The sequence below is a fragment of the Phyllostomus discolor genome, chromosome 5, assembly GCF_004126475.2.
Source record: "Phyllostomus discolor isolate MPI-MPIP mPhyDis1 chromosome 5, mPhyDis1.pri.v3, whole genome shotgun sequence".
Taxonomy (NCBI): Eukaryota; Metazoa; Chordata; class Mammalia; order Chiroptera; family Phyllostomidae; genus Phyllostomus; species Phyllostomus discolor.
This window is the reverse complement of record NC_040907.2, coordinates 45,476,503-45,501,898: the sequence shown is the minus strand read 5'-3', so window position 1 is coordinate 45,501,898 and position 25,396 is coordinate 45,476,503. Positions and strand designations below refer to the sequence as shown.

General features: G+C 36.5%; 1 protein-coding gene across 9 annotated transcripts in view; it reads left to right on the top strand.

The window, feature by feature from the left end:
• Window positions 1-25,396, top strand: part of DOCK7 (dedicator of cytokinesis 7) — a 213,865-nt gene that overhangs the window by 25,440 nt on the left and 163,029 nt on the right. For all 9 annotated transcript variants that reach the window (XM_036026204.1, XM_036026202.1, XM_036026207.1 and 6 more), the window contains exons 3-9: window positions 2,930-3,105; window positions 3,296-3,364; window positions 9,464-9,593; window positions 9,694-9,906; window positions 10,263-10,348; window positions 17,445-17,511; window positions 19,522-19,671. In XM_036026204.1, coding sequence (XP_035882097.1) covers window positions 2,930-3,105; window positions 3,296-3,364; window positions 9,464-9,593; window positions 9,694-9,906; window positions 10,263-10,348; window positions 17,445-17,511; window positions 19,522-19,671 — 891 coding nt within the window. The remainder of the gene's footprint in view (window positions 1-2,929; window positions 3,106-3,295; window positions 3,365-9,463; window positions 9,594-9,693; window positions 9,907-10,262; window positions 10,349-17,444; window positions 17,512-19,521; window positions 19,672-25,396) is intronic.

Here is a 25,396-nt window from a genome sequence, read left to right as displayed (position 1 = left end):
TTTTATTTTCAACCTCTTCATATTGTCTCATTTGAAGTGAGTTTTTGTATATCATACATGTTGATCATGTTTTTAAATCCATTCTGCTAGTCTCTTATCTTTTTTTTGTAGAACATTTAAATATAATGTTATTTCTGTTTTGCTCAGGCTTTAATCTTGATTTTCATTTTTGTTCTCTGTTTTTATTTCCCTGTTTTTCTTGTATGAACATTTTTTAGAATTACATTTTGATTGATTTATAGTGTTGTTCAATGCATATCTCTGCATAGCCTTTTTAGTGTTTGCTTAAGGTATTATTAAATTGTGTATAAATTATCACATTACTGATAGTGACATTTTACCCATTTGAGTGAAGTGTAAAAGCTTTATGTACCTTTTTGTCCCTTTACCCTCTAGGCATTGTATTACATATAGACCTCCTCTGACACTGCCCCAGCAGTAGGGAGAAGAGGTGCCTTGTTATGGCTGAGTGGGAGTGGATGTCCAGATTCCCTGTGTGGTCTCCAATGACCCTGGGTAGTAGACTCATGACTTCCCAGTATGTATGCAGATCTCAGCTCCCCACTGTAACTTTTGTGACACCATGCTGGTTGGAGTGTTGTGATGCTTTGTTATAGCTTGGTGAGGGTGAAGTCTAGCTTCTCATTTGGGCTTTGCTGGTGTGGATATGACTGAGAGCACAGTTTTTCACATGATCGTTAGCTGGAGTAGAATGGTTATTATGTAAAAATTTCTATTGCAGTAGGCTGCCTCCTTCTTGGACTTTTTGGCTGGGGAGAACAGGCTTTTGTTTTGTTGGGCCTTTTTTTCCCCTGTGCTCCTTGGTGTTTCTGGGTGGCGGACTTCTCTAGCTTCAAGTTTGGAGTACATAAGGCAAAAAGAAATTGTGCCATTCCTTAGCCTCAAGGTTGCTGCTGGCCTGCCATTTTCTTTCTACCTTTCAGAATCTTATGTTTATTTCATATGTAATGTCTCATGTTTGTAGTTGTAATTAGTGGGAATAATAGGGGGAAGAGTATGTCTAGTCCATTTTCCCACAAGTGGAAGTACTCCCTCTTGACATTTAAAAAAATATTTTATTAATTTTTTTAGCCCTGGATGGTGTGGCTTAGTGGGTGGAATGGAACTCGGGCCTGTGAACCAGAAGGTCAGTGGTTAGATTCAGGTCAGGACACAGGTCTGCATTGCGGGCCAGGTCCTCAGTTGGCAGCAAGTCAGAGGCAACTGATCCATGTACCTTGTACATTGATGTTTCCCTCTCTCGCTTTCTCGGTTCCTCCCCTGTTTATTGACTTATTTAAATTTTATTTATTGATTAAAATTTTATGCTTATGAGCAGAAAACCCATGAATTTTAAAGCTTAAAGACCCAATTTAAAAATTTGCTCTGGGGAGGGTTGGGGGGGTGGGCTGGGATGGCGTAAAAGACAGAAAACTATACTTGAACAACAATTAAAATAAAATAAAATAAAATAAATAAAAGTTTGCTCTGTTGTACATATTAAAAACCATAAATATGTAAATATTTAAATAAACTTATTATCTCTAAGAAAAAAATTTTGTTATGTGATTTTGTGGCTGTTTTATTTCCAGAAGTTGTTTAACTTTTTGAGTACAGATGCTTTTATTTGTAGAACTAAAATAGTAATTATCTCTACCTTATAGGTTTTGGAGAGATTTAAATGGGAAAACATAATGATAATGATAATAGCTACTGTCTTTTGAGTGTCTGTGATGTGCTGGTCTTTTATTATTTAACTTACTATCTTTACAGTGTTGTTGCTTTACCTGTTACTAGTTGTTCAGTTCAAAGAAGCATAGATTAAAGCACTCACCTTTTAGTCACACACACCTGCTCAGAGAGGCAGGTCTCAGTGTTTTTATCCAGTTAAGCATCTTGAGAAATAACATGTTTTTTATTTTCATTAATCTACATCTGCACATTTGTTACATAATCCTTCAGTTTTGCCTGAATGTTTTTCTTTCTTGAATCAGAAGAAAATTTGGGTGTCTTAATAAAAAGTATATTTTCAACTTGGCTAAGAAATGCCCTGAAAATTCTGTTATTACTAATAGATACTTTAAATAGGGTCTTTGTACTAGTTTCTTTTAGCTGCTTTGATAAAGTATCATAAACTGGGTGGCTTAAAACAAAAGCAATTTCCTCACAGTGCTTAAGTCTAGAAGTCTGAAACTAGCATCAGTGGGCTGAAATCAAGGTTTTGGCAAGGCCACACTGCCTTTGGAGGATCTGGAAGAGAATTAGTTTCTTGCTTCTTCTGCATTGTGGTGGTTGCTTGTAACTGCTTCACTTAAGGCCAGAATCTTCAGATCTCTCTTTGCTGTGTCTTCATATGGTTTTCTCCACTGTGTGGTCCCACTCTCCCTCTGTCTTTATATATATATATATATAAAGACAGACATATATATATATATATGATTGCATTTGACTTGCTCAGATCACATCTTTTATCTTTTATCTTAATTTTTTGGCATGAAAGGTCCATGGATTGGTATATGGAGATCTTTTGGAGGTCCACTTTTCACCCTACCTTAGTCTGGTTATATATTTTTACTAGGATAATCAACAGTAGCAACAAATAAAATTAAGCCACTGTTTAGAAACTTAGCAAAATTCCAAAGATTTTAAAGAAAAAAGAATTCCTCCAGTAAACATTTTGTCACTGTAAAGTATTATAAAACTGTCAATGATCATTACTGGCTTTCCATGAAAGGTATGGATAAAGTCTAAGCAAGAGGAGTAAAGAGAGTATAACCCAAAACATGAAGGAGTGTTAGAAGGTTAATACCTTGTGGGTTTTTTAATTGTATCTGTTGAAAATTGAGAAATAATTAGGTTAAAACAAATATTTAAAACATTTTTTTTGCTTAAAGTTTTAAAATTGCTCCTCCCTTTCTCCTTTCTAAAGGTGCCCCTTACAGAAGCAGTAGATCCAGTGGATTTAGAAGATTACCTCATTACTCACCCTTTAGCTGTGGATTCTGGGCCTTTAAGGGATTTGATTGAATTCCCTCCAGATGATATCGAAGTTGTTTATAGTCCTAGGGACTGCAGAACCCTTGTTTCAGCTGTACCTGAAGAAAGGTAAGGACACATTTACCTATTTTTGGTTTCAGTGCAACTACAGAAAAGCTACCTTCTGTTATCTGATTTATATCCTATTTTGTTATGGTGGGGTTATGTCTGTTATACAAACAAGAGCTGTAGCAACCAAATTCACCAACACCAGTGCTTTCCTGTCTAAATCACAAATGTGTTTTCTTTTTTAAAATAGTGAAATGGATCCACATGTTAGAGATTGTATAAGAAGTTATACAGAAGACTGGGCAATTGTGATCAGAAAGTAAGTTGTATGTTTATTAAAACACTTAAAAATACTGAGTAGGATACTGAGTAGGATCTATAACTGGATTAAGGTAAATTAATAATTATTATGAGACCTGTAAGTTTATTTAATAACTAATCGTATATGATAATGTTTGTAGTCTAATTCTTTTGAGAAATTATTGACAGATATTGATGAATAAATTTATTATTAAAAAGAAAGAATCCAGTTTATTGAAATTTAAATAGTTAAATTTAATAGCTAGTTTTCCAGATCAAGCTGTTTGAAACATCTCTACCCTTCATTAACTAAATTTTTACAGGTCTTTGATCTGTACATTTAATCAAGTAAATATTTATAAAAAATAATGTTTTATTCTACCACAAATTTTATTTTTCTAATGGATGGTGTTGAATACAACATCAGGTGAAGAAGTAAAATGGACTCCTATGAATATATTGCCAGCGGCACAGAGCTTGAGGGGCCCCCTCAGTGCCATTGAGCCCTGGCCACTATGGCCCTGGGGTTTGAGGGCTGGCGCCCTCAGGTCACTGCCCACTGACCCCAATCTACTCTTCCTGCATAAGTTCATGGAGAAAAATGAATAGATAACAACAGAAAATGGTACTGGAAGAGTGGGGATCAGCAGTTTTGCACAGGAAGCTTTGGGAGATGTTGTTTACTGTAGTCTGCCTGAGACTGGGGCAAAATCAAACAAGCAAGATGAGTTTAGTGTATTGGAAAGTGTGAAAGCTGTTAGTGAACTCTCTTCTCTAACAGGAGAGGTAACTGAAATTAATGAAACTCTTACAGAAAATCCAGCACTTTTCAATAAATCTTGTTGTGAAGGTGGTTTGCAATCAAGATGACCCTGCATAACCCTTCAGAACCAAATGAACTAGTGAGTGGAGAAGCATATGGGAAATATGTAAAATCTGTTCAGTGAAAATGGAACCCCCAAATAAAGTAGCATGAAACAACTTGATCTAGCATGTTGTCTTAAGTTAATGTAGATAGATTGAAAATAGCAACTTTTAGTAATACCAATGGAAAAAGAAACCACAATGCTACTACAAGAAAATACCCCCTAACTTTATAATGATTGCAGATGAACACAATATGCATCTTTTTACAACACCCTATAATTTTTAGGCTAGGCTTACAATTGATATTCAGAATTCCTGAAAATATCTATGGTAAAATCCAGTTATCAAAATGATGTAATTCAAGGATAACATTACTATCATGAGTCTTATATAAAATATTGTAAATTGCTTACATCTGTCTCTGGATTTGGGTCAGAATACTTAATGATATTGCCATTGGAAATAACTGGCAGTGGAGAAAATTTTTATAGTCATTATAGTGTCAGATGATGATTAATACTGTCTTAATTTTGTAATATACCGTGTCTGCTGGTGCTATTTTTATACAGTGAAATAACAGCTTTGCAGGAAAACAAGAAAGTTTAATAATAAAATACTTAACTTCAAATAAAATTGTTTTCTTTGCTAATTTGCATAATGAAGAGAAGAGTCTTCATATGAAACTTTTAAACCTTATTTTTTTAAAGGAAATATGATGACTGAAGTAGTGGATGTTATATTATGACACTAATTTTCAGAAGTGAAGTAATCTGCTCATTTGTACTAGCAGTGGTGATGTAACCATTGCATATTGTTTTGCCCTTATAGCTGCTGTCTTATTTCACTGGGTTTAATATTGTGCTAAGCATCACTCTCGGGAATACTGCTGACATGCTTTTTAGTTTTAGTGTTACCTAATAAAAGCACAGACTGCTACTCTTTATAAAGAAGAGCTGTTTTATGAACTTACAATTTTGATAAGTATTTCAATAGCAAGATTTTAGATGTTAGTGCTAAAAACTGTTCCTCTGTCAGATAACACAAAAGCCTTTACATCTATGTATGTATGTTGGAAACTTATAATCAGATATCTTAATAAAAAGAGATTAGTTATAAAATATATTAACTTAGAATATGGAATCTACTATTTAATTTTTTTATAAAACCTCTCTTCTCTCCTCCCCTCCCTTCTCCTTCTTCTCTTCCCCCTCCTGTCCCCTTCCTTCTCCCTTCCCTTCTCTTCCCTCCTCTCTACCCTCCCCTCCATTCTCCCTTCCCCTCTTCCCTCCTCCTCCTTTCCCTCCCCTCTCCCCTTTCTTCTCTATCTCCCTCCTCCCCTCTCCCCCCTCATGTCCCTCCTCATGTCCTTCCTCACTCCCCTTCTCTCTCCTCCCCTTCTCCCTCCCTGAGAGAGAAGAAAGGAAGGAGAAAGAGAGGGAGAGAAACATGGATCTTGTATGTGCCTGACGTGGAATGGAATCCATGACCCAGGCATGTCCCCTGACTAGGAATCAAACCAGTGGAATGATGCCCAACCAACTAAACCACGCTGGTCAGGGCTCTACTACTTAAATTCTAATTATGGGGTTGTTGACCTTAATTTAGGCAAGGGAGGAAGAAAGTTAACATTTATGGGTACTTACTATGTGCTGGTCATTTTATTGGGCACTTTATATTCATCTAAGGTTCCAACAGAAAAGCCGCTCACGCTCAGAGTAATTAAATAAATTTTTTGAGGTCCCACAGCCAAATAGTGAGATAATGAGATTAAAACAGGGCATCATATTCTAAAGTTTATGTATAATTTTTGTTACACTAGATATTATTTATTATTTACAATGGTAAATGGAAAACAAAAAAGGATACCTTTGATAGAAGTTTTAAAGTATCCTTGAAAGTCAGAAGAGAGGTGTGAGTGGAACATAAGAGAAAACCATAGTACAGAATAATTTAAGAAGATATATGCAAAAAAGATATATATATCTTTTAAAGTTATATATACGTGTGTATATATATAAATCATACACTACAGGGTTGAGCAAAAGTGGATTTACAGTTCATTGCATGGAAAATAATAAACAATATAAGAATAAACTCTTTTGTATACTCACAACTGTAAACTACTTTTGCCCCATTCTGTGTATAGTAATTTAAGCTCAGAAGGAGTGAATACAGGCAATGGAAGAGGAGTCTGGGGTAACTATTGGGCATTATTTTACTTGAATCCCCCTATACCATGTGTGCACAGTTGTGGCAACAAAGGTATCTGCCTTTTTAAAGAGTGGTGATTGTAGAGGCTTGAGTTGACAGTATAGTGCCCAGGGAGGGCAAACCTGGGAAGAAGACAGCCGTTACACCCAGAAGACTCGTCCTGGCAGACTGCCTGTCAGCATGATTTGGCTCTGTGGAGAAGATAGAGTAGAGAAGGTTCTCTACTCTACTCTACTGTAAGTTCTACAGTAGACTCTGTAGAGAGGACTACTGGCTGTGGCCTGGGTGGAGCAGATACAGTATTTCCAGACAGATAGGGGGATACAAATTCGAAAATAAGCATAGAACCCAGAATTGCCAACTACTTGATGAAAGCTATTGCATTTGGAAAAGAATTATCAAACTACAAATAAAAACTATCATGAAATAATTAGTGTACTGCATATCAAGGCACATAAGTATAATTAATATCTTCAAAGAGATGTGAATGGATATGGTAACCAGACAAATATCAACTATTTGTCTTGGGAAATTAAAATTTTGTTCAGTGAAAAAATATTAAAACTCAGCAGATGAGCTAAATATCAGAGGTGATTGGAGAGTGGACTAGATGAAGCCACAAGTTTTCCATAATTCAGCACAAAGGAGAAAGGAAGAGAAAATACTTCATTTATTTATTCATTCAATAAATACTTACTGAGAGTCTTGTATGTGCTAGGCACTACACTAAGCAGTGATGATACAGCAGTCAACAAAACTAACTGCCTGCCCTCATGGACCTTACATTAGTTGGGGATGAGGGCAATGGACAACAAACAAACACAGATAAATATGTGCCAGATTTGGTGGATGTAACTCTTGTAGAGAAAAAAAAAGTAGGATGCGGGGTATAGGGAGAGCCGAGAGGAAGGGCTCAATTTTCTACTTCATATAAGTAATCAGAAGAGGCCTTGCTTATAAAGATGAACTTGAGCAAAGACCTGAAGGAATTAAGGGGGTGAGCCCTTTGTATATCTGGGGGAAGAGTGTATTAGAGGGAAGAACAGTGCATGCAAAGGCTTCATATTGGAAGCATGTTAGGAATGTACCAGGAATAGCAAAGATGTCAGTGTGACTGGAACAGAGTAAAGGAGGGTGAGAATGTCAGGATAGGAGGTCACACAAATGTTAGCGTGTGGGGGGTTGATGGGTAATCATGTAGAACCTTATCATAGCAATTGACTAGGGGACAGATTGGTAATACATAAAAGAGTATTAATCATGAATGTCAGCTCTGTAGAATTTTATACTGTCTGCTTTTTGGAACATAAAGGAGGTAGTCCTGACCTGTGTGGCTCAGTTGGTTGGGCATTGTCCCACAAAGCGAAACGTTGTGGGTTTGATTTCTGGTGAGTGCACATCCTTGGGTTATGGGCCTGCCCCTGGTTAGGGCATGTGCAAGAGGCAACAATTGATGTTTCTCACATTGATGTTTCTCTTGCTCTCTTTCTACCTCCCTTGTCCTCTCTCTAAAAAGAAATGAATAAGAAATTATTCATAAAAAAAGAAGGTAAAGGAAGCAGAATGTAACATTATTATTGATTATTAGAGCAACTTAGATATGCAACATCACAAATCAAGGTACTCTAAACATTTCACAAAAGGTTAAAACATCTATTTCTGAGTGTACTTTTCATGTTACTGTATGGAGTACCTTTATCTTAGTTCTTCCAGAGAAAATTGCTTCCTTTTATTTTGTGATTATGCTGTGATGTGAATGTCACGTAGCTTCTATTTTTGTCCCCCAAAGGAATATCCATTTTATTTTACCTGAATTTGAACTAGGAGGCACTGTTACAAGTAATACAAGCATAGAGCTCTACCCATAGTGCAACTTGGGGAATGCTTCTTACGGCCACATTCCATGGCACTCTACAAGATTAGGTGCTCAGTTGGAACTTGCTGATGTTTTGAACAGTGGTTTGAATGGTGGTACTAATAACAGTAATGACTACAAATAACTTCCCATTTTAATATCTTCAGCAACAAGACATATCAGTGATTCATATATTTGATTCTTTATTATTTCATAAATTAATAGCAAGACCATATCATCCTTTGTTAATCATTATGGGTTTTGCTCCAATTAGAAATTTACCCTGTTTGACTATATGAGGTATGAACAATAATTGCTCTTTGATCTTAGGATCTTTGATGTTCTTGGATATTGGGTTGCTAGGAAGGAAGGAAACATTAAGCGTGTAATAATATGTGTTAAGTAATATATGTATACAGTGATGTAGATCCTGACCTTTTTATTTTAAAAGTGTGCAGCTTTAGGTTGGTTAAGTTACCTGAGAGATGTAGCAAAAATACTTGGGCTCTTTGAAATTTTAAGATTCAGTGTTTTTATGTCTATTTTTTGCCTTTTAAAATTTTATATTGTTATGAATGCAATGTATATTTTCTACTCTAACATTTTGTTCTTTGACATGGCTTTCCATCCTTTCCTTTTACTGATCTATTCTATGAACTGAAAAAACAACTTTATTTTTATAATTTGTCATTTTTAATTTATTTTATTTTTTATCACTATTTGTCCCCCTTATACTCTCTTCCACCTGCCACCCCCCACCCCAGCCACCACACCGTTGTCCATAAATTCTTTTTCTTTTGTTTTTCTTTTTTCTCATAATCCCTCTATCCCTGGTCCTCCCTACTTCCCCCTTGTCTCTATCTATGAGTCTCTCTCTATTTTGTTTGTTAATTCAGTTTGTTCATTAGATTCCACCTAACTTTAAATTATGTATACGTGGTTGTCATAAAAAGAAGGAGAATGCGAATTACGTCTGGAAACTCATAATCTGCTCTGTAGTTGGATTAAAAGAATTTTGAGTGGAAGTTTTCTTAAACCTCTGGTTAGATGTTAAGCACACTCAAAACTGCTAGAATATACCTTTATTATGTAAAGAAATAATGCAGAGAATATTTAGCTTGTTATTAGTGATGAAAAAGTAAAGTTCAAAAATTAATATTTATTTATTTGTTTTATTTTGAATAGGTATCATAAACTGGGAACAGGATTTAATCCCAATACATTAGATAAACAGAAAGAAAGGCAAAAAGGTTTGCCAAAACAGGTCTTTGAATCTGATGAAGCTCCAGATGGCAGCAACTACCAGGATGAGCAAGTAATATTTTTATTTTTAAATGACTATAAGTGTTATTTTAAAATAGTTTATGTTTTATTCATTTATTAATATACTTATTTTTTAATGTTTTGCATAACAGGATGATCTTAAAAGACGTTCCATGTCAATAGACGATACTCCAAGGGGTAGCTGGGCCTGCAGTATTTTTGACTTGAAAAATTCTCTTCCTGATGCTCTGCTTCCCAATTTACTTGATCGAACTCCAAATGAAGAAATAGACCGTCAGAATGATGACCAAAGGAAATCAAACCGTCACAAAGAGCTCTTTGCTTTGCATCCATCACCAGATGAGGTATAGTTATTTGGGAATATACACACAGATAATTATGAAATAGGTATTTTAGAAGTATGAATTGTATATATTATTATAATAATAGGAAATGAAATTTAACTGAAACAAAGCTATATTTTTTGTAAATAAAATATACTTTTTATTCTAACAAATTTATCCTTAATGAATAACTTCTGTGAATTTAGCACACTTACTTATGATCTAATGACTTCTGTTTGAGGATAAGTAGGTCATTCTATTGTATGTTCACTTGTAAAAGCTAAAAGTATTAAATTAATAAAATGACTTCTTAAAGAGATGTAAAGGGTTGAAATATGATAAGCATGTTCATTTTGGTGTTGCTTGTCAATTTGTAGGAAGAACCAATAGAACGACTTAGTGTTCCTGATGTGCCCAAAGAACATTTTGGTCAAAGACTTCTTGTAAAATGTTTATCACTCAAGTGAGTATTTATTTTGTTTATTGTATCCTTTTGTTTCATGTGTTCTTTTGAGAAGCATTGTTCCTGTGAATCTGAGCTTTAGAGCATTTTTGGCTCACAGGTGATGATGATGGTGATGATGACTTTTTGCCACAGCTGTACAGTTAGTCTTATAACCTGGGAAAAAAAAAAGTTCACTGAAACACCATTCTCTAGTAGTAGGTACTATTCTTGGCTTAGGGGATATAAAGACAAAGTAATTTTTTCCTTAAAGAATTGATTGTACATATTACATGATAGACTTTTTAAAAAAGATTTTGAAGTATATGTTTTTTTTTCTTCTTTAAAAAATTTAAATGTATATTCACATTTATATTCTGCTTCACTGAGTGCTTTCTCTTATTTTGTTTCATGCTGTCTTCAGAGTAATTCTATTAGGTAGATATTATTTTCTTCATTTACAAATGAGAAAACTAGGGTTCAAAAGCATTAGCAGAGTTTAACTGGCATGCTCATCATTGTGCAACCAGTAACTGAAAAACAAGCTATGTTCTTTTCATTCTATTATGTTAATATTATTCGTTAGTTAGTTATCAGTTCTGACTTATGAAAAAAGAAGTTTCAATCCATAGAGCTGTTTTGAAAGAAGCAACTCATCAGTACAAACCACTTCTATGAGTAGATAACATGCGCAATTTTCTCCCTTTGAAAGCTAAGGCTTTGTATATTTAATTAGACTTATCCAGAAACCTTTGGATTTAGTGTATTGGGTCTTTCGAATATCTGGACACCTGTTCATAATCTTTTTTTAAGAACAACTTTTTAAAAAAATATATATTTTATTGATTATGCTATTACAGTTGTCCCATTTTCCCCCCTTCACTCCCCTCCACACTGTACACCCTCTCTCACCCACATCTCCCCCCCCTTTAGTTCATGTCCATGTGTCATACTTATGAGTTCTTTAGCTTCTACTTTTCCCATACTATTCTTACCCTCCCCCTATCTATTTTCACCCTACATTCTATGCTACTTATTCTCTGTACCTTTTCCGCCTCTCTTCTCCTCCCACCCCCCTGTTGCTAACCCTCCATGTGACCGCCATTTCTGTGGTTCTGTTCCTGTTCTAGTTGTTTGCTTAGTTTCTTTTGGTTTTGCTTTAGGTGTGGTTGTTCATAATTGTGAGTTTGCTGTCCTTTTACTATACATGTTTTTTCTTTATCTTCTTTTCTTAGATAAGTCCCTTTAGCATTTCATAAAATAAGGGCTTGGTGATGATGAACTCCTTTAACTTGACCTTATCTGAAAAGCACTTTATCTGCCCTTCCATTCTAAATGATAGCTTTGCTGGATAGAGTAATCTGGGATGTAGATCCTTGTCTTTCATGACTTGGAATACTTCTTTCCAGCCCCTTCTTGCCTGTAAGGTCTCTTTTGAGAAATCAGCTGACAGTCTGATGGGAACTCCTTTGTAGGTGATTGTCCCCTTATCTCTTGCTGCTTGTAGGATTCTCTCCTTCATTTTTACCTTGGCTAATGTAATTATGATGTGCCTTGGTGTGTTTCTTCTTGGGCCCAACTTCTTTGGGGCTCTCTGAGCTTCCTTGATTTCTTGGAAGACTATTTCTTTTGCCAGATTGGGAAAGTTCTCCATTATTATTTGTTCAAATACGTGTTCAATCTGTTGCTTTTCCTCTTCCCCTTCTGGTACCCCTATAATTCGGAAGTTGGAACGTTTAAAGATGTCCTGGAGGTTCCTAAGCTTCTCCTCGTTTTTTTGAATTCTTATTTCTCCATTCTTTCCTGTTTGGTTGTTTCTATCTTCCTTCTGGTCCACTGTATTGTTTTGAGACCCAGTTTCCTTCCCTTCACTATTGGCTCTCCTCCGTATATCTTCCTTCATCTCTCTTATGGTAACCTGTATCTTTTCATCTAATTTGTACCCAAAATCAACCAATTCTGTGAGCTTCCTGATCACCAGTGTTTTGAACTGTGCATCTGATAGATTGGCTATTTCTTGGTCACTCAAAAAGATGAGTCCTGGGGGACTGATCTGTTCTTCTGTTGGAAACATGTCTCTCCCTGTCTCTCCTTTTTTTTTCTTTTTTTTCTGGTCTGGTTGCTCTTGTTATGGTGAGGGGCAGAGCCTTAGGTGTTCACCGGGGCTGGGCACCCCAGTCCCTAGATTGTGACGTTATATGTGGGGGCCGGGGCGGGGGCGGGAGGGAACAATGGCAGTGGTTCCATTCTCCTGGGATTTCAGTCCCTTCCTGGGATCCTGGGTTGCGAGCTCTGCCCTGGTCCACAATCGCCGCCTCACTGGGTCCGCCAGCCGCTGCTTGTGTACTCAGGGTCCACCGCTGTGATCTTGCGTGCCCAGGATGCCTTATGCGCCGAGTTCCTGCCAAGTTCTCCCCGACCTCTGCGTGCCGCCGACCTGCGCCCGCCCAGCTTGTCCTCTCTGCCCCTCGTACTGGTCTGGATGAACGGGTCTACTTCAACTTCTTGGCTGTCGGACTTCCATTCAGATAAATCCTCTGTCAGTTCTGGGTGTTATTCTGGCTCTAAATTGTTGTTGTTCTAATCTTGGTTGTGCGTGGAGGTGTGGTGCATCTACCTATTCCTCCATAAGAACAACTTTTTATATAATTTCCTTGTCATAAATTTCACCCTTTTAAAGTAACCAGGTTGGTGGTTTTTAGTACATTCATAGTTAAGCAATTATCACTACTATCTAATTCTAGAACATATTCATCACCTTAGGAAGAAACTCCGTAACTGTTAGTAGTCTGCTCAGGTTTTCATAACAAAATACCAATACTGAGGGGCTTAAACGACAGGTTTTTATTTTCTTATGGTTTTGGAGACTGTGAAGATCAAGTGCTGGTAGGATTGGTTTTTGGTGAGGCCTGTTTCCCTGGCTTGCAGATGGCCATCTTCTTGCTGTTCCCTCAAATGTCCTTTGCTTTGATCCTGCAAGGAGAGAGAGCCATCTGTGGTGTCACTTCTTTTTATAAAGACACCAGTCCTATTGAGTTAGGGGGCTTCACCCTTATGATATTATTTAACCTTAATTACCTCCTTAAAGGCCCTATCTCTAAATATAGTCACATTGGGAGTTAGGGCTTCAACATATGAATTTGGTGGTGGTGGTAGAAACACAATTCAGTTCATTAAAATACCAGTTGGCAGTCATTCCCCATTCTCTCTGTCCCCAACAACCACTAATTTGCCTTCTATTTCTATGAGATTACCGTTTCTGCGTAATTCATAAAATGGAGTTATACAGTATGTGTCCCTCTGTTTCTAGCTTCTTTCACATAGCAGAATGTTTTCAAGGTTCATCTATATTGCAGCATATAGCAGTACTTCATTCCTTTATGACTGCATAATACTCTAACATGTATATATCACATTTTGTTAATCTATTTTGGTGAACATTTGGGTTTTTTTCACTTGAAAAATAACAGCGTTGAGTTATAATTTACATATTATGCAGTTCACCCAGGGTATACTCATATATAGTTCACTTGTAAATTCACCCAGTGTACAATTCAGAGGATTTTAGTATGTTCACATATTTATGCAGTTATCATCGAAATTTTAGAACATTTTCATCATCCCCAGAAGAAATTCATAGCCATTTGTAGTTACTTTGTTTTCCCCAATTCCTCCAGCCCTAGGCAATCACCAGTCTGTTTTTTGTCTATATAGATTTTCTTCTTGTCATTTTCCAAAAACAGAGTCACATAACGTGGGCATCTTTTTGTCTGCCTTCTTTCTCTTAGTATAATGCTTTCAAAGTTTATGTATGTTGTAGCATGTATCAGTACTTCATTTCTTTTTATGGTGAGGTAATATTCTAATGGACGGATATACCACATTTTGTTTATCCATCTGTCAGTTCTTGACCATTTGGGTTGTTTCCATTTTTTAAGCTATTATGAATCATCTTGATAGGACATTTATATACAAGTTTTTATATGTATATATATTTCATTTCTCTTGGGTATATACCTAGGATTGGAATGGTGGTTGATATGGTAAGTCTATGTTTAAATTTTGGAGGAACTGTCAGACTATTTTCCAAAACAGCTGTACAATTTTACATTCCCACCATCAAGTACAAGCCTTTTAATTTCACCATGTTCTCACCAACACTTTTTATTGTCTGTCTGTTTTTTTAAAGATTTTATTTATTTATTTTTAGACAGAGAGGAAGGGAGGGAGAAAGAGAGGGAGAGAAACAACATGTGGTTGCCTTTCGTGTGCCTCCTACTGGTAACCTGGCCCACAACCCAGGCTTGTGCCCTGGCTGGAAATTGAACCCATAATCCTTTGGTTTGCAGGCCGACACTCAGTCCACTGAGCCATACCAGCCAGGGCTATTGTTGGTCTTTTTTATCGTAGCCATCCTATTGAGCGTGATGTGAAGTGGTATCTTATTGTGGTTTTACTTATGACCTTCTTAACTAATAAAGCTATAGGTTTACTATTTCTTTCTTAGACAAATACAATATAGAATGATTTTTTCACATCACTTTATATTCTTTAGCTTTAGTTTGTTCAGCTCTTATTAAAAATTCTGATTTAAGAATTATATATATCTGATTAATCTATGATAAGAAAAATCTAGGTTTAGGATAAGGAAGAACTTGTTCACATTGCAATTTCAGAAAGTTTTAGTTAATTATAGAAATGAAATGATTTTTGAAATAATTTCTCTTACATTTTGTTCTCCAAGAATAGCCTTCCCTTATCCTCTGTGAGAAAATTGTTTCTAATGTTTAGAAGACTGTCTGTCTAGACATTCAGGGAAACCCCACCCAGGCAAAGTTATGTGGGAGAGGAACAAACTCTCCTCTACCCTCAAGGTTCTTTCTTCTAGTCTAATAATCAAATAGGCATGAGACATATTAACAAGAGAAAATAACCAGATTTATGTAACATACATAGGTATAGGGGCCCCACATACATGAGAAAGTCAGGTCTAGCTAGGGATGAAGTAAGGCATGCACCTTGAAGGTTCAGAGGATAATTGGAATTAACATTTCTGTTACCTTTGACTCATTTTTTTGCTTATTTTTAGTTGCATCTAAAATTTATATGAAAATGCAAAGGGCCAAAAGGAGGCAGGATGGTTTTGAAGAACTTTACAAAAAGCAACCAGATATGAACACTTTATGAAGCTACATAATTAAGACATTATAACATTGGTATACAATTACACAAATAGACCAATGGAATAGAGCTAGAAGTAAACATGCATGTTTATGGATTTTCGATTTACCATAAAAGTGGCATTGTAGACAGTGGGGAAGGGCTAATCTTTTCAGTAAGTTGGCTGGACAGTCTAATATCTGATTCTGTTTGTCTGTGTGTGATGTTTCTCTCTCTCTCCCCCACCACCCCCATTCTCTCTTTTTTTCTTTCTGTCTCCCTTTCTCTACCCCTTCACCAACAGAGGGAGAAATTTCCAACACATACACTTGACAAAGTGCTCATAACCAGAATACATAAAGAAGTATAAAACAACGAAGAAAAGGTCAAACAATTAATAGAAAAGTAGACCAAAAGGGGATATCCAGGTGGCCATTAAACACGGAAGGATGCATGTTAAAAATCTAATAAGATACTGCTTACCTACCGGATTTGGTATATAAAAAAAGGACTGGAAAATCAAAAAGTCTGGCATTATCAAGTGTTACAGAGGATGTGGAGTAGAGGCTGACTTATGTAGGCAGTATCACCAAGATCCCTATTCTTCTGGCTTGTGGGTGGGTCTGCTAAGAAAAGCATCAGCAGGAAAGTCAGAGGGTGGAAGAGAGTGAGATCAGGTTGGGATATTTATTTTTCTTAACTCATTCCCAGCTAGGTCATGTCGATTGCTTGCTTCCCTGTCCCCAGGGCCACAGTTTTTGTGAAGGGCTCTCCATACAGGTGTTTTTCTATGTTTTGGTTACCACTTGCACATTCTCCCTTAGGTCAAGGGATGGAAATGACTTGCTGCTATTGCTATTTCCAGGGAATAGCAGTCTCTGTAATTGTTTTCCCTAAATTATGTCCAAATCTTTATAAATGGCCTTTTATTAAACTCTTAACCTGATGAAAATATGTTGTTTGTGATATAAAAATGAGATTATTGACAATTTTGTCTGGATAATTATTTGTTTTCTGGGGCTCTCCTAACAATGCAGAATAGTTAGCCACATCCTTGGCTACTGCTCAATAAATACCAGTAATAACCCTGCAGTAATGATAACCAAAAATGTCTCTAGGCATTGCAAGAGGATGCAAACGAGTCCTTGGCTGAACAAAACCATCATTCTAGCATCTTAGTTAACCTCATACTGTGTTTTGTTTCATTCCACAAATATTTACTGAATGTAAGTTATTGTTTGTGGAAGTCAATTAGAGATCTCATTGAATCCTAGAATTTTAAAATAAGTCATGAAAATTATTATGCCAGCATTTAAAGGATGAGATTAATATTTATGTCATAGAAGTATATCCATAAAATACTAAGTTAAAAAAGCAGACTACAAAATATGTAGACAGTGACATTCTTTGTTTAAAAAAAGTCTATTTAACAAGTACATTTATTCACAGTCTGGATGGATAGAAAAAAGTCTGGATGGATGGGCATTAAACTGTTGATTATGGTTCTCTCCATGTGGTGGAATTTTGGGTGCTTCTATTTTTTTGGTATTTTTATGTATCTGCTAAAGTTTTTACATTTAATAGGTGATTTATAACCTGAAAAAGAAAACATTAGGTCTTTACTTTAAAAGTTTAAAATGTAACATGTCCACATACATAAATAACAAAATTATAGGTTAGAAAGTACTTAGTGTCAGAAGTAGTTAAAATGTCATGAGTTTTTGGGTAGCGATTACTTGTAGCTAGAGAAACACAGTAGGTATACAGTAGGTAATGGTTGCTGTAAATAGCGAAAGATATGCCTGAAAGATGGTGTTTCAGGAAGATGGGGTAGCATAGATGGTATAGCACAGATTAGAAAAGTACAAGATATTGAGATTGTTTTGGGAATGAGAATTTCTCTCCAATCATGTTTTATATTTATTTTAAAACTGCTTCATTCTTTTTCTTACTAAAGGTTTGAGATTGAAATTGAACCCATTTTTGCAAGTTTGGCTTTATATGATGTCAAGGAAAAGAAAAAGGTAAGATTATATGATTTAAACTTAATCTTTTGTCAGAATCGTAGGTTTCAGAAACCTGATTGTAAATTTTTTATTTTATTTTTTTATTGTTCACACTATTACAAATGTCCACTATTTTCCCCCTCTTTGCCTCCCTCCATCCAGCCCCTGCCTCCCCTACTGTGCCTTAACTACTTGTTGTCTGTGTCTGTGGGCTATGTATATATGCATACATGAGGTCTGTCTAGAAAAAAATTGAGCCATTGGTAATATAGCTAACAGTTTGCATGACATTGTTGTAAGCTGGCAGCCAAGGAAAGTGGACTGGAATGCACTTGTGTGAACAATGATGACTTCACTGTACTAGTCAGTGGGGATGGTAGATGCTGTTGAATAAGCATGTGTACTGTGTGGCCCTTACATTCAAAATGACTGCGCAAGCAGATCAACGAGTCTGCATCAGACTTTGGGATAAGCTTAAATGTTCCTCTATGGAAACTATTCGGATGATTCACAAAGTCGTAGCTATGGGCAACTGGTGATTGACGCTTTATCACCACAGCGTGCCCGCTCACACAGCATGTCTCTTGTAGGGGCTGTTTTTGGTGAAACATTAAATCGCTCATGTGACTCCGCCCCTCCCCTACAGCCCAGGTTTGGCACCCTGAAACTTCTGACTTTTCCCAAAACTAAAGTCATCTTAGAAAGGGAAGAGATTTCAGACTGTCAGTGAGACTCAGGAAAATACAACTGAGCAGCTGATGGCGATTGGGAGAACTGTATGAGGTCCCAAGGTGCCTACTTTGAAGGGAACTGAGCTGTCATTGTACTACGTACAGTGTTTCTGGTATCTTGTATCTTTTTCAGGAAAAGCCTTTATTTTTCATACTATATGGCTGGATACATTCCGGACAGACCTCATGTTCTTAGGCTAATTTCTTCCAGTCCCTCCTATCCCACTTCCCTCTGTTCCATGTATCCATGCCTCTGGTTTTACTTTGTGAGTTTATTTTGTTCATTAAATTCCACATATGAATGAGATCATATGTTATTTGTCTTTTTCTGACTGGCTTGTTTCTTAAGTTGTTTTATAAAACAAATTACAATTTTTATGAGAATTACTAAACATGGATCTTTTAAAAAGGAAAATGGTAATTTAATTTAAGACTTGTTAAATATTTTCTTCCTGTGAAATAATTTAGTTGATACCTAGTTTTTATTTCATTGAATGAGTTCCAAAAGCATGTAGCAGAAGCAACTTTCTTTTAATTTAAGAACTGGAAAAGATACTACAAGAAATGCATTTTAGACAATCTGTAAAAAATAAGAATGACAATGACAGTGAGTTTTTGTTGACATAATTTTCAGTTTCTCACTAGGCAACAGATCATTTATGTATATTTTAAATATTCTGCCTTAAATCCTGCCCTTAGTTTTATCATCAGAGTTTATAGAAGGCTGTCTCATCACAACATTTCTTAACATTCTAACCCTAAGGCGTAGCAGAAACTTGACTTGGTTTCAGTGACATCTGCTGTCAAAATATGGTTTCCTGCAGTGGAACTCTGCTACAGCAACTTATGTTTGCTGCGTGGACAGCAGTGTGGTGACTGCTGGGTGAAGGCAGGTGTAAAGGGACTAAATGGTTATGGAAAAAGATACAATAAAGATTAAATAAAAAACAAAAACAGAACTGCTGAGATATTATTCATGTAATTTTTAAAAGAAATCTTGGGGTAATTCATCTCAATAATAATTTTTTGGTATGATTAGAAGTTACATTTCTGATCAAAAGAGTTTGAGATATGCTTCTTTAGACTGTGTTTATTATATTATATTTCCCAAATAGTTTGTACATTTTTTTTTTGCTTTGATTTAGACATGTAAAAATTGGTCAGTGAAATATATGACAAACAATGTTATAGTATGTGTTTTAAAATCTGTAATAACTTAAGATTGGGTATGTATGACTTCTGTGAGTTTTTCTAAATGTGCAGATTAAAAAATATAATATATGATTGTATTTTTTAGATTTCAGAAAACTTTTATTTTGACCTTAATTCTGAGCAGATGAAAGGATTGTTACGTCCACACGTGCCACCTGCTGCCATTACTACCCTGGCAAGATCGGCTATTTTCTCTATCACTTATCCTTCCCAAGATGTTTTTCTTGTAATAAAGGTGAGAATAATTTTAAATATATTTGTTTGTTAGTACATGTAGACTTGTTTCCTATCGATGTGGCAGCTTTTCACGGACACAGATTTTACCTTTACTTATTTTTTCATCTTAATATTCCTTAACGAACACTATAGGTACTACCAAATTTTTTGTTGAGTTAGGGGTTATATTAGTCAGGGTTCTCCATAGAAACTAAACTGGTGGAGTGCACACACACAGACACACACACAGAGGAAGGAATTGAGTCATGTAATTATGGGGGCCGACAAGTCTGAAATTTGTAGGACAGTCTGGCTGGCTGGAAATTCAAGTAAGAGTTGGTGTTGTAGTCTTGACTTTGAATTCTGTAGGACAGCATACCAGGAACTCAGGTAAGTAGTCTTGAGAATGCCTTTATTGAGAAACCAAAGTCTTCACTCTGTGGCCTTCAATTAATTGGACAAGCCCACCCCCATCTTGAGGGCAATGTGCTCTCCCTCTGAGTCTACTGATTTAAATGTTAATCACCTCTAAAAAAATGCCTTCACAGCAACATTTAGTCTGCTATTTGATCAAACAACTGGGCATTGTAGCCTAGCCAAATTGACCTATAAAATTAACCATCACAGGAGCTATACCATAATTTTATTACTGAGTTCCTAAATTATATACTGGTAAATATGAAAATCTAAATCATTGAGGTTATGGAGCATTATGATTTGACTGTCAATCAAGTAAGAATAAAGATCACAAGCCCTAAAATTTGAACATTTCTAAGCTACTTAAGGCAGTGATTTTAAACCTTTTTCATCTCATGGCAAACATAAACTAATAACTAAAATTCTTTGGCACACCAAAAAATATAGTTTTGCCAATGTGCCCCCCAGAAGATATAATTCTGATTGATTTACAAAATAACAATAATACTAGTAATAGTAATTATCTACTCTTTTTGGTCTAAAGTAACTTTTAAAAAAAATTATGTGCCTATACTTTATATAAGGATTTCTGGTACTAAGAATTAACCAGTCACATGCAACCTTATTAGGTGATGTGTCCAGTAAGATGTAGCTCTGTTATATGACCTATATATATATTTATGGTTCAAGACAGGACATTCACATCGGATGGCTATTGTGTTGGCTGTTGTCATTTTTTTATTTGACAACCTAAGGGAAAAGAGGACAGTTTCTCTGACTAAATAGTCAGGTGTTGCATGTTTTAAAAATTCTTATAGCATACAAGTTGAAAATTGCTGGTGTAGATGTTATGTTTAACATAAATACATCAAACAGTTTCCCATAATGATTCAACCCTTTTATACTCTTACCAAACTGGTATTTGTCAGTTTTCCTAATTATAGTCCTTCTGGTATTCATTGTTTATAATTTGCCTTTCCCCTGATAGTACTGATTTGTCCATCTTTATATGCTTATTGGTCACTGGATATTCTTTTTTGTGAAATGCCTGTTGAAATCATTTGCCCATATTTTTATTGGGTTGTTTTGACTTTTGTATTATTGATTTGTAGGAATTCTTTTTTTTTATATAAATACTTTTAAAAAGTATTTCTTTTCTTTCTTTTTTTTTTTTTTTTAGATTTTATGTACTTATTTTTAGAGAGGGAAGGGAGGGAGAAAGGAAGAGAGAGAGAAACATCAATGTGCAGTTGCTGGGGGTCATGGCCTGCAACCCAGGCATGTGCCCTGACTGGGAATCGAACCTGCGATGCTTTGGTTTGCAGCCCGCGCTCAATCCACTGAGCTATGCCAGGGCGATTTCTAGGAATTCTTAATATATTCTGGATGTTAGTTTGTTGTTGGTTATTTTTATTCCTCACATTTTTTGCCACTCTGTGCTTTCTTCTAGAATTTTATTTTTTTAAGTATAATCTTCTTTTTTTAAGATTTTATTTATTTATTTTTAGAGAGGGAAGGGGGAGAGAGAGAGAGAGAGAGAGAGAGAGAGAGAGAAACAGAAACATCAATGTGTGGTTGCTGGGGGCTGTGGCCTGCAACCCAGGCATGTGCCCTGACTGGGAATTGAACCTGCAACACTTTGGTTCGCAGCCCAAACTCAATCCACTGAGCTACGCCAGCCAGGGCCAGAATGTTATTTTTGATGAACCAAAATTGTAGTTTTACATGGTCTAATTGATCAATCTTCCTCTTTATGGCTACAGTATTTTGTATTTTGTATATAATTTTTTTGCTTCACTCAAAGTTAAAACATAATTCTCTTTATCCCTTGTAAGAGGAATTATTTTAGCTTTCACACATAGGCCTATCGTCTATATGAAATTGAACTTTGTGTTTGCAATGAGGTAGAGATGAACATTAATCGTTTTCCTTTTCCCCAAATATGAATAACCAAATGACAGAACACTATTTTTGAAAAGATTTTTTCCCCCCATTACTTTTACAAAGTCTCCTTTGTTATGTGAGGTTGTTTCTCTGGAGTCTTTTTTTGTTCCACTGCTCTATTTGTCATTTCTTGCTAGAATGTTGACTGGGATTGCATTAAATATATACAGATCAATTTGGGAAGGCTGACATTTTTTTTTAATAGTTTAATGTAATTTAACAGCAAACTTACAGGAACAACACAGAAGACAGACATTAAAAACACTTGCACGTAGGACAACTTAGTCAGAAAAGTATAGTGAATGGATGGAATCTACTATACGATGAAAATGCTACAAACACTATTTAGTTGCCATCAGTAAGAAATTTACTTGTTTAAAAAAATCCAAATACTGGCCTTGTCCAGAAAAATTTATTTATATTGTTATAAAGTTGAACTGCTTGAAACATGTTCACTGAAACACTTTGACTTGCATTAATGCTTTATTTTCCCACATTTATATTAAAAAAAATTCACACACACAAAAAATGGAAAAAGTGCCATTACCTGATTTCTGTCCCCTGTTTTCTACTTGCAATCAGGGGGTACCTTTTGACCGCATGGAAAAAGAAATATCTAATGTTCAGAACTACTAGTAACAGGAAGAAGAGAATTGTTTTAATATATTTTATTGATTATGCTATTACAGTTGTCCCATTTTCCCCCCTTCACTCCCCTCCACCCATACACCCTCTCCCACCCATATGACTCCCTTTAGTCATGTCCATGTGTCATACTTATAAGTTCTTTAGCTTCTACTTTTCCCATACTATTCTTACCCTCCCTCTATCTATTTTCAACCTATAATCTATGCTACTTATTCTCTGTACCTTTTCCCCCTCTCTCCTCCTTCCACTCCCCTGTTGCTAACCCTCCATGTGACCGCCATTTCTGTGGTTCTGTTCCTGTTCTAGTTGTTTGCTTAGTTTCTTTGGTTTTGCTTTAGGTGTGGTTGTTCATAATTGTGAGTTTGCTGTCCTTTTACTATACATGTTTTTTCTTTATCTTCTTTTCTTAGATAAGTCTCATTAACATTTCATAAAATCAGGGCTTGGTGATGATGAACTCCTTTAACTTGACCTTATCTGAGAAGCATTTTATGTGCCCTTCCACTCTAAATGAAAACTTTGCTGGATAGAGTAATCTGGGATGTAGGTCCTTGTCTTTCATGACTTGGAATACTTCTTTCCAGCCCCTTCTTGCCTGTAAGGTCTCTTTTGAGAAATCAGCTGACAGTCTGATGGGAACTCCTTTGTAGGTGACTGTCCCCTTATCTCTTGCTGCTTGTAGGATTCTCTCCTTCATTTTTACCGTGGCTAATGTAATTATGATGTGCCTTGGAGTGTTTCTTCTTGGGTCCAACTTCTTTGGGGCTCTCTAAGCTTCCTTGATTTCTTGGAAGTCTATTTCCTTTGCCAGAATGGCGACGTTCTCCATTATTATTTGTTCAAATATGTGTTCAATCTGTTGCTTTTCCTCTTTCCCTTCTGGTACCCCTATAATTCGGATGTTGGAACGTTTAAAGATGTCCTGGAGGTTCCTAAGCTTCTCCTCGTTTTTTTGAATTCTTATTTCTCCATTCTTTCCTGATTGGTTTTTTTTTTTCTTCCTTCTGGTCCACTCTATTGTATTGAGTCCCAGTTTCCTTCCCACCACTATTGGTTCTCCGTGCATCTTCCTTCATCTCTTTTATGGTAACCTGCATTTTCTCATCTAATTTGTACTCAAAATCAACCAATTCTGTGAGTTTCTTGATGACCGGTGTTTTGAACTGTGTATCTGATAGGTTGGCTATTTCTTGGTCACTCAAAAGGATGAGTCCTGGGGCATTGATCTGTTCTTCTGTTTGAGACATATCTCTCTCTCTCTCTCTCTTTTTTTTTTTTGGTCTCTGTCGCATCTGTTACAGTGAGGGGCATAGCCTTAGGTGTTCACCAGGGCTGGGCACCCCAGTCGCTAGATTGTGATGTTGTATGTGGGGGCGGGGGCGGGGGCAGGAGGGAACAATGGAGGTAGCTCTGTTCTCCTGGGACCTCAGTCCCTTCTCTGGGATCCTGGGTTGTGCACTCTGCCCTGGTCCACAATTGCTGCCTCACTGGGTCCGCCAGCTGCCGCTTGCATACTCAGGGTCCACCCACTGCAATCTTGCGTGCCCCAGATGCTTTATGTGCTCCTGGTTGCCTTATGTGCCTAATTCACCCTGTTCTCCGTGCGCCACTACCTGTGCCTAGCTGCTCCTCTCCGCCCCTCGTACCGGTCTGGATGAACGGGTCTTCTTCAACTTCTTGGCTGTTTGACTTCCATTCAGATAAATTCTGTGTCAGTTCTGGGTGTTATTCTGCCTCTAAATTGTTGTTCTAATCTTCGTTGTGCGTGGAGGTACAGTGCGTCCACTTATGCCTCCATCTTGCCGGAAGTCCGAGAATTTTTGTAAAGAATGAAATGTTTCCCATCATAGTACATTCTTAGGCACGTTCTCCACGTATGCAGTGTGGTAGCTGGATGTCTTTTGGCATAATTGTTACACGTTTGGCACAGATAGCACACAGGTTGGTGTCTTCAAAAAGGCCAAACACTTGCCTCCTACAAAGTACCAATAGCTGCACTCTGGAAGCGCATGTCTGTTTTGAAGTCCTGAGCAATTTCTTTCACCAGGTGCTGGAAGAGAAGTTTGTGAACCAGAAGTTCAGTGGACTTCTGATAACATCTAATTTCACACAATGTCATAGTGCCAGGCTTGTAACGATGAGGTTTCTTCACCCCTCTGGTAGAGGGCGCACTCTTGCAAGCGGCTTTTGCAGCCAGTTGCTTCCTCAGTGCTCTACCACTGGTTGATCTGTGGGTAATCTGCTTTGTACAAGCCATGGTATAGAGATCTCTTTACTTACTCTCCTTCTCCTTTGGCTGGTGCTTGGTGAGCTGGAGGAGGCACTGGTGTTAGAGAGTGATGGCAGCTGTGAACACCTAACATCTTTAAACTATTGAGTATTTAAATCAGTGAACATGGTATATTTCTCCATGTTTTTAGGTTTTTTCCTTTCATATCTTCCTGTTAATTTGATAATTCTGATCCTATTGTAAATGATATTAAAGTTATTTAATTTCAAATTATATACAGAATTTCATTTTGTTCATCACTGGTATATAAGAACTTCAATGATCTTTTCTTTATAAACTTTTATTTACACTTAGCAACAGGCAGAAAGTATATACCATCAATAATTTTTGCATACTTAGCTAAGTTATGTAACCAACATCCTGATTAAGCTATATTGGGTTGCCCAGAAAGTCTGTTGCATTTTTTCTGTATGCTGGTTCCAGCAGTAGTTAGTTATCTTTAACT